The 10,609-nt window shown below is 36.9% G+C and overlaps 1 protein-coding gene across 1 annotated transcript in view; it reads right to left on the bottom strand.

Annotated features, from left to right (window-relative positions):
* The window catches only part of LOC142352923 (dolichyl-diphosphooligosaccharide--protein glycosyltransferase subunit STT3B-like), a 17,328-nt gene extending 8,615 nt beyond the window's left edge, over positions 1-8,713 (bottom strand). The window contains exons 1-5 of the mRNA XM_075405080.1: positions 8,315-8,713; positions 8,041-8,239; positions 7,817-7,971; positions 6,210-6,309; positions 1,374-1,622 (exon numbers count right to left, since the gene is read on the bottom strand). Of these exons, the coding sequence (XP_075261195.1) occupies positions 1,374-1,622; positions 6,210-6,309; positions 7,817-7,971; positions 8,041-8,239; positions 8,315-8,695 (1,084 nt within the window). The 5' untranslated portion in view covers positions 8,696-8,713. The remainder of the gene's footprint in view (positions 1-1,373; positions 1,623-6,209; positions 6,310-7,816; positions 7,972-8,040; positions 8,240-8,314) is intronic.
* Between the last annotated feature and the right edge of the window lie 1,896 nt (positions 8,714-10,609).

Raw genomic sequence — 10,609 nt, 5'->3', positions numbered from 1 at the left:
TGGCTAAAAATACTCAAAAAAAGCTTGGAAAAAATTGCGAAAATTAGCATAAAATTGCATGTTTTTAGCGATCGGTTGTTCGTCAGTAGCCACCGTGGGGGGGGGGGGTAGGGAGGAGGATGCACAGGGTGGGAGGCTATTGGGGAGGGAGGGGGCAGCAGCTGGGTGGGGGCAACAGCGCGGTCGCGGAGGGGTGGGGCAATAGTAAAATAGTGGGGGGGGGGGGGGGGGCGTCAATAGCGGGGGTGCCTTCAATCTCTAAGAACCGCCCTTCACACCATAAGTATAAGTCTCCAAAACAGTTTGAGCTGAAACAGAGCTAAAATGCTCTAAGAGCACTTAATGCCCGCTAGGCGCTACCTGTTTATCCCGTTTTTGACGACGAAAAGTCAAAAGCGTCAGACGAAAAGATGGTCAAGCGAAAAATCTCATAAAAAAGACCGACTTCGTTTGAAAGCACAATTATCTATACTGTAAACATCGGAGTCCATGCGATTTGGTATGTAACTATCACACCCGGACCCGAGATCAATTAACCCAAGCAAATACTCTTCGAGGTAATTATCTAACAGCTCGTGTCAATTTGAGCTTTTTTCTGCTTCAGTCCCTTTTTAATTCAGGACAATTTTCGATCCGTGTGACATATCAAAATATCGCAACCAAACATGTGATCAAGTGACCGGACAATAGACTAAAAGGACAATAGATCGAAAAGGGTAAAATTGGGATAGTAGATTAAAAAATTGACTGAATTTATTTGCGAGCTGACGTGAAATTGACGCATTTGATCATGCCTCGCGAGCCATAGTCAAGTCTTAACGGACCGTTGAATTTGATTAATCTATCACAACCAAACAAATTATCACGACCGAACGTCTCATACGCTCTATTTCAAGTGAGTGCTTAAATCTGATTGGTCGATATGCAACCTGAATAATTTCATTTCCGATCCAATCTCCCAACACAGTGTTCAGCCTTCGCTGCCGTTGAATATTACCTTGACTTTTCTAAAAAAAATTAAGCGATAGCCACTCAGATACTCAAAAATGAAGAATTAAAGTGTTAAAAGGTCACTTAAGAAGTCAAAGAATGTTCTAGAACAAAAGCGCAAAATCGGTCAAGCAAAAATTTCGCATAAAAAATACACGTTTACAATAATTGCATCAAACTTCCTCTGAGAGCAATTTTAAAATGACAATATACGCTTTCCAAAGAATTTGGATGATTTCTGCTCCAAGAAGTATTTATTCCAATTCATTCACTGAAAAACGCATGTTATGGTATATTGTTGATTCTGATGCTATCCTTGAATACATTAGCTACATTTGTCACGATTATAACTATGGCAATTTTTGTATCCATTGTGCACCTACCATGGATTTTGCAATGGTGCTGAGGATGGACCGAGAATGGGGAGGGGGTAGTGTATGGTGTTGATATTGAATTGCAGGGGGTTGGTTGGTTGATTACCTTAGTTTTCAGGTAGGCTAAGAAGGCATAGGCCTGTAAGAGAAGGAAAGTGCCGGCAGCTGCCATGTGTTCGGATGTTCTCACTGGCTGGAATCCCACAAAAGGCACTTGCATAGACAACAACAGACCCATTATAAACCACACGGAGAACGCTGCAACACAACACCATCATTAACACACATATATATCTATCTATAAATCAGCTAATGTTGACTAGTTTTCACAAAAACATACAAAAGAGCACGGATCCAAACAGAAAGTTTCCGACTGTTTCCTACAATGATAACTATCACAAAACCTATCACATAAATACTCATGCCAAAAAAATGGCGTATCAAAATTAATACCAAATAATTTGTAAAATAAAAAAAAAACATGAAAACCATTTGAGAGAAATCCTATAAAAATTGAAATCCATGAAAGCTAATTTAGAGCTCTCACCTATTGCATCCTGCTTCAGACGGGGGAACAATGGGGGCTTCAAATGACCTCATTAGAGGTTACTATACACCACTACAGTCACTAATAAAAATTTAAAGTGAAAAAATGCACCGCGTTTTTCATTTGACTTTTAGTAGTGGACTGCCGCCACTTGAGCTCATCCGCTGATATTTTAAAATGAGAGAGAGATTTAGATCACGGAAAACGCAAAAGTAAAGGGCGCAAAAGTCACTCAAAACTCAACTCGGTCAAGCAAAAATTTTGCACAAGAAAACACGTTTACAATAATTGCTTCAAACTTCGTTCGAGAGCAATTAACAAGCGACTACCGTCAGACGAATTGCTCTGCAACGAAAGCCGAGAGGGTTGGCTTATTTGATGCAACTTTTTTTGCTCGAATAGGTTGAAGCCTCATTTATGAACAATAATCATCGCTATCATAACCAAAGCTGGCTAACTTTAGGTTGAGATAAGAATTTAATCAGTGAAAAATCATGATTACAGACAATAGCAATTTTTCGCATCAGAACTTTGCCACACGTCAGAACTTATCTGAGATCAAAAGCCACACCCAAAACTAGTCTTTAATTTTTTCATAGCAATGCTGTTTCAAATGGAATCAGGGCTAATCAGAAAGCGTCTTGGGCCAGATTAGTGGGTTTTCAACGGTTAAAATAACAAACCTAGCCGGTCGATTGTCGACAGTAATCAAAAGTAGACTTTCTCACCGTTTTATATTGATAGTTTAAGATTCGTATCTTTTATATGAAATTACAGAACAAATTAATTGAGCAACTGATTTAACTGATGTGAGCTGAATGCAACTGAATGCAAAAAAAAGTAGGTGTATAAGTAGCAGAGAAATCTGAATTAAATTATTTTTCAAATTTGAGGCAGAAAGTAAAACAATGTGCACGAGACAGCAAAACACAATCAACCGACAGGAAGCGGAACTATTCGTGCAATTTAAATTTTAGAACCCATGCCCAGCAAACAAATGGATATTTGAAATAAGAATATAAGAGCTGAACATGGACTTAATTACCAAAACTTAACCGCTAAATCTCCTTATTGAGGAGCTATAGCCGTTTTTCATATATACAATTGTTTAATGGGCACGGTTTCTAGAGTTTAAATTGCACCAATTTCGCATTCTGTCGGTATTTTTTGTGTTTTGCTGTCTCGCGCACACCGTTTTATTTTTTTCGTCAAGTTTGAAAAATAATTTGATTCAGATTTTACTGTTACTTTTAAACTTATTGTTCTTTGAGTTGGAGTTACATTCAGTTCCAATCAATTGATTCAGCTGTTTTATGAGTTATTCCTGATCTCTCAGCTCATTGGTGATTCAATTGTGGATCAAACACTTCTCAACTTTTTGGTAGGATAACTTAATTTCGCAAAAAAAGAGTTAAAAAATGTAATGCAAGCAATTCAGTCAAATATGCATAAATGGACGAACAGAAAGGAGAATTCAATTCATCGTGACATTATATGGTCGTAACAAAAAAATTGACGACGAAATAGAAAACAGAGCAACACAAGTCCTTAACAACAACAAAGAATTTTCATTAACTAAACAACATACTAGAATGGAATAAATGAATTGGCGAAAACAATTAGACAAAATCCAGCCAAGAATCAAAAACGCGCAGGCGAAAAAGCAAATTTTTTTCAAATACTTTTTTTTCTGTAATTTTAACGATATATCTCGAAAAGCGAGAGAAGCCGAGCAAAAAAACCTGTTAATTTGTAGACATTTTCAAAAAATTGTTTCAACTGTTCTCAACAAACCAAGAGAAACAATTTTTGCTTGTTCAATGAGCACTACCACAATACACCCAAGCGCAATGGAGAACACTTAAAACATGAGTAAAAAATAACTACAAAACTGCAAAATGGTTCATTTCTTCTATAAAATCTGGCCTATCAATCCTTTAAAAAATTTTCACTAAGTAACAATGCCCCTGAGACAACTCTTTACAAGCTATTCAAATTCAAAACTATTCTGAAAGGTTAAAAGGTCAAAAATTTTACAAAATTGCTCAAAAAAGAAAAAGCAATTGTTCAGAAAAAGAAATTCACTGAATTTATCCAATCTATTACGACTAAAAAAAACTCAAAGTGGTATCAACCAAATCAAAAGGTAACTAAAATCCATAAAAAAGACTATTTTCAACTAAAAAACATCAGACATTATAATGATTGAAAAAATTCAAAAAATAAAAGAAAAATAAAACCATCAGCACCAAAATCACAAAACAGCTTACGATTGCATCTAAACGTCTCTTATATAGCTTAGATGGACAAAAGTTCTTCCTAATGAACACTTACTTGTCAGTCATGGTTAGTAAAAAAAAAACCCTATCTACCCAAAAACGCTAAGCACAAAAATATAAAAAATGCTGTCCGAACGAAAAGGCCGCGCATGAAATTTTGCTCGCTTAGCAAAACTTTTTCTCCTCTCTTTTCTCTGCTTTTTAATTCGTTCAACCATTTGACCTAAACTTTGTTTTCACGTGCGGCAGTGAGTTTTACATCCTATTTTAAATACGCTTAAATTATCGATAAAAAAAGACGCTCCGCCAATTCTCTTTTCAATTCGTAAAAATATTCTCCAATACAATTCAACTTCATTGAGTAAAAATCAAGAGAAGGCCAATAATGGCCCGAGCTATCGCTTCGCGGCAATCAATAAACATAACTAACTTAGTTCGGTCGAATTCCTCTCGAACTACGGGCGATGTGTTCTATCTAAGCCTGGCACTAATTTCATTGTAGAGTGATACCTCTCGATGTAGGGATTGATTGCAACCTGCTTTATCAGGGTGAGAATTACTTGACTGAGAGACTTCAAATAATGTTATTAGAGATTACTCTAGAACAGTACGATGCTTTAAAATCGAAGAGTGGAACCAATTGGTCAAAAATATGACTTTTGTACAATCAATTTGACTTCCGTACAGTCAATTTTAAATGACTTTTGTACAATCAATTTTAAAGTGTGAACTATTTTGATGTCATTTTGGAGCTGAACATATTCCTCTTTCGTAGTCAGACCACATAGGGGCTAGTATCAATACCAATAAGCATTAGAAACGGTAACTACCAACAAAGTTCGAGTAGCGGGCATCTAAAAACGGGCTTTATCCCGTTTCTAGTTCTGATTTCGTTTTTTGACACTGACAGTTCATTTTGAATTGCGTTGCTGAGCAACTGCTGTCTAAAAACACTCTTAGCAGACTGAGAGAAGAGTGAAACTAGCCTAGAGATGTCAAAAAAATTCACGCGAAATGTTGAACAAGCTGTGAACTAAGGTAAAGCGAAAAACTTTTATCCGACGAAGTAAAAAACATAGCAGGACAAGTCCTGACGTATAATTCGAAGAATTTTCATTGACTAGAAACGACCTAGAACGCACTAAAAGTGAAAACCCTTTCAAAATAAAATCAGATCAAAAAAATAAAAAAAAACAGAAAATCAAAGCTAAAATGCCACATGTGAACAAAAGCCACTAGCGAGAAAGGGAAATTTGGTTCGAGCAAAAAAACTACGCCTAGACTGAATTATGAATGGATTGGGAAAACCATTAACAAAAAAATCCGATCCAAAAATTGGAAAAAAAACAGTAGTAATCAAAATGAAATCGCCGCATATGAACAAAAATTCATCTTTTTTGTTCACATGCGGCGATTCAACACCAAAAATTCAACACCGTTTTCTCACTCTACTTTAAAATTAGAGCGAAAAAAATTCACGCCGCAAAACCACTCGTTTTCTCGCTCTGCTTCCTGTTTCGGCGGACCAAAATCACTACTCCAATTCGACTTCAAAAATCATGAAAATGAGTGAACAGATCTTGAAAAAAAAGACAGTGGCCCAATACAATCATACATTCACACGACTGCAATAATTCCTTCAATTTTGGTTCCAACGCAATTAATGAGTAGCCGCGCTCGTTTCCTATGAATGATATCTAATGTAAATTAAACAAGGAAAAAGACCATGTAGTTACAAACGATTACTCTAAAATTTGTACTATTCAGTTTTGCCTGTTCACTTCTGGCCGTAACATTAGCAACGGTAGAAGTGACAAATAAAATAGAGAAAAAAATAAACTTTCAATAACCGCTAAATTAAAATTTCTTTGTCATATAGTCCCCAACATTCAGCCAATTACATTTCCACTGAATTAGAGTCAGAAGGAAGTAAGACACCTCTTCATGGACTTTAGAAATCAAGCCTTTTATCGTTTTCTTGTGCGTTTTAATTAGACAAGCTGTACAAAAGTTACTCACCCACATATAAGCGATGACTGTATCTCTGCATGAGAACAAGCACAAATGCATGCAGTGGCACCAGATTGGTGATGAACACATAGCCACCCCACGCGGACACCTGCAATAAAACTGGTTACAGTAGGTATAGACATACAGTAGGTATAGACATAACCAATAACATCGGGCCAATTGCTCTCAAAAGTCGGACCACCGGTTGGGTTTGTCGGTAGCTAGCTGCGTTTCGGGGCCTAGTTTTGGCTCAAATGATTAAATGGGGTTAATTATGTGGGAAGAGGTCCAACTCTGAGAACCATCCTTCACAACATGAATTTGTCTCAAACAGTTTCGGCGAATTCCTTAATTAGAGACCAACTTAATATGACATCCGGTCTTTACCTGTTTATCGTTTTCTGAGAAAAAAAAAGTCAAATGGTCAGATAAAAAAAATGAACATAGCCGGCAGATTGCCGGAAAATAGCCGCGATAGACGCTTGTGGCCTTCCATCGAATTCAAACAACTAAAGAGATAAGATAGACAGATTGACCACCAGTCCCTTAATAGACCACTAGACTTTTTGGCTAGATTCGGACTGTCATTTTTATGAGACATATGCGCTCTATAAGGAGAAAGCCATAATAAGAGCTTTCTCAAAATTAATATTCGAAATCAAAAACTCAAAACTTTATTACTCAAGCATTAGGTCATATACGTTTAGCACTACTTAGATGCACACTATTGATCTTTAACTAGTAAATGTTCATAAAATTTCAAGTTCATTAAGTGAGTTCAAAAGTCATTTTTTGAGTGAGGTACGTCACGCAATTGACCTAAAAGCAAAGAAATGACGTCACGCACAATCAATTTTAACTGCAAAGCAGAAGTCATTGAAATCCATTGGTCACAGGAATCATCGACGGAGACGGCGAATTAACGATACCACGATGTCTCCAATAATAGCCGCTATCGCTTCGCGGCTATTAATCAGACAAAAAGTTGGTAGTACAAAAAATCGCATTAAAAATCACATTAGTCCCAGCAGGACTAATAAAATTTCTACAAACTTTGTTTCACAGCAATTGAACAAGTAGCATCTATCTATTGGATTTGACGAAAAAGGACTCCACATGGAGCTAAGCGAAAGCGCAAAGCTAAGTTTTGTCCTAATGCATGTAATCACGTCAGAATATGAATCCTTTTTTTCTCTCGCTGATTCTTACTGCCAAGCCCCGTATTGCTTTCGAAGCTGATGGGCTAGCTCCCCTATTGCAGGAGCAGATCAATGGACAAAGGCGGCTTTCTCGACTTCAAAACTACTCTTACGAATTCGGTACACTTTTAGGGTAAACACATTAAACACTTCTATTTTGCCAATCAGCTAAATTAATTGACAAACCATAACAATAGATTTGACTATCTATCAATAATTGTCTTTGCATTTTATAAAGAAAAATGCGTTGATCGAATTACTTACGATTTAGAGAATGTTGCTTCAACTTTCTCTAATTATTAGCAATTAATTGAGTCGTTCCAATCAATTATTGCAATTAAATTATAGCCAGCAATCAATTATTGCAATTCTAATTAATTTTTCAAAACTCCTGTGTCTGTCTCCGTCGCTACTAACCATATACATGTAGGAGAGTGCTGTGATACATGCCCACATTACAGATCCAGTTTTAAGCGACTTGATCCAGAAATAGTATGTGATTAGCAGAGCAAAGATTGCAATTCCCTCGTTATCGTAGGAGCCAGCCACAGAACGAGAAATATAGCCAGGAACTGAAATGCAGCATTGAAATTCAAAATGCTTTAAAAAGATAAAACCGATGTAATCTATGTGGTACGTACCAATGCACATGAAACAGGCTGCTAGAAGTCCTGCGCCTTTTGACCATATTTCTTTTGTAAGAAAATAGGCAGCAATCGCCGTAAGACCACTGAACAAGGGAGCAAGAAATACACAAACATCTCGGATATGCACGGTGAAATTCAATCCATTCAAAATGAGATGTATCAGACCCGACGTTATCATCAGACCAGGATATACCTAAACATTACAGTTTCAACTTTATCGAATTAACTCGTTAAAAAAGAAACAACTAATTTGGAAAAAGAAACTAACAGTTCCTCCAACTATTCTCCCAAGGGGGTACCAAGCACGGTCATCAAACCAATTTAAAAACTGGTACCATCCATTTTCCACCAACTGAGACGTGGCCCGATAATTAAACCACGGATCAAACTCGTGAATTATACTCTCAAATCGAATAACAGCAAATAAGCGAGATATGAATCCCTCAATGCAACAGATTGCCAAAATAACTACCACAAGAAGTCGTTCAGCAGCGTTTGCTATTTTCTTTTCGTTCAGAGCTTTCGACGAGTTGCCTTTTCCGAAATGACCAACCTCAGAGGCATAACTTGAGCTCAAACTTGCACTATATGTAGGAGCTCCTGCTCCATTCCTACTCGAAATCTGCTTAAACATGTCTTCGCCAGACATGTTTCAAGATTTCCAATCAATCTAAAACAATGTACAGATTAAACACGACAGGTAAAGAACTGAATTCAGAACTGGAGAACAAATGACTCAAACGGATTCCACGCCTGATATGATGCGAAAAATGACAAAAAACAACGCCATTATCACTCTTTTGCGTATAGAACACAAGAAACATAGGTGCATATTGACAGAAAATAGCCACAATAGCTTTGTGGATCCGCAATAGCTTCTTTTCATTAAATGCTTACATGTTATATTTTGATTGAGATGGTGACAAAAGGGGTATGAAACCTGACAAAATTGAAAAGTCAAATTGCAACAAAAACAAAAATCCACATTCTAGAATTTTGTTCAAACACCCTTTTCTCGCTCTACTTTAAAACTTGAGTTTAAAAAAATCAATCCTCAAAACCTTTTGCTTTTTTGCTCCACTTCCTATTTCGGCTTGACCACCAATCACTTCCCCAATTTGACTTCAAAAATCATGAAAATGTGTGCATAGATCTTTAAAAAAAGACACCGCCTCAACAATTGAAATTCTTTGAATTGTAAAAAAAAAACATGAGACGTCCAATATTAGCCCCAGCTATTGCTTTGCAGCTATTTAAAAGTGAAATAATATCTCCCCTCCCCAACACGGTGAATATCGGCTGGTTCCTGGAAGTCCTACGAACGATACATCCAAACATAAATCATTTTTATAAATTTCTTAATGAAATGACTATAAAAAATGAAGACAAAGAAGAGAAGACTGAAAGACAATGAATAGCAAAAAGAGAACAACAGAAAGGCGCATGTATATAAATTAATCTAACAGCCTCCCTTGTTCGCTAGCCACTCCTGTTGCTGCGTCAACAATTTTGGGCCCCATTAGAATCTTAGAGACTCGGATGCAAAATATGGCGCTACTATGAGTGAAGCTCAATGTTCGCATATCAGTCATATTATCCTCACAAAAGTCTTTGTGCGGAGAGTTCCTAAGCCAACTGTTTCAGCACCCTTGAAGCTGAAAGGCCAGCCCGAGAAGTGCACACAAAGATAGGTGGACAAACATTTGCTTTCTAGTCAATTATTTTTGCTTGCTTGTGTTTACTTTTCTTTGTCGATTTGCGATATTTGTAGTATGCGCTAGTCTTTCCAATACAGAATATTGAAGTTTGCAAAGTTTTACGAGAAAAAGGTTTCATTGAGTCTCAATGTCCAAAGTCCATTAGATTTGATCTCGTCTTGAATCAGTTTTCATTGTCGTGGCTTTAAGAGTAAAGGTTCCCGCTGGGAACGGCTGAAGACGAAGCTCAGTCAATTGAAATCAGTTTGAGGAAATTTTGTAGTCGTTTTTGGTGATGTTTATAACCTCTTTAGTCTATTTTAAGAGTTTTCTTGACACCTGCCAGTCATCTTTGGCTGGTTCGCAGTCCTCCCAGCACTGGGTCTTTGTATTACATATGCTGTATTTTCAAATCTATTAATAAAAAATGGATTGGAAATCGAATAAGCACAAAAACTTCACATTTTTTCATAAAGGCTGCATGTGTGCAGTTTTGGGCAGCAAAAAGTTATTGTCTGCTTGTATCATTTTCTATTAATGGCACCTTTAGAAGAATTCGTCCATTTGTTCACCAGAATTGCCGCCAGCGATGACACCATTGCCTATATGTCCTGTTTGAACTATTTTTCATTTGAAATGAACGTCTTGAACAGTAGGTCTCTGAGGAGTTGAACGTCTAAAAACGGGAGCGATTTAAGTTACGTTCCGTACTCATGACCATTCAAGTACACATATGAACAATAAATGATCTTTTATTAACAAATGAAACCAGTTTTTATCCCTGACCCCAAATCTGTTCCTACTTTAAGGGCCAGAGTAGTTAGAAGTTCAAAATTTCTTTATTTCTATCTGCATATACCTTCAAA

Source organism: Convolutriloba macropyga, chromosome 14, assembly GCF_964194025.1.
Source record: "Convolutriloba macropyga chromosome 14, txConMacr16.3, whole genome shotgun sequence".
NCBI classification, from domain to species: Eukaryota; Metazoa; Xenacoelomorpha; order Acoela; family Convolutidae; genus Convolutriloba; species Convolutriloba macropyga.
This window is presented reverse-complemented; position numbering and strand designations above follow the sequence as displayed.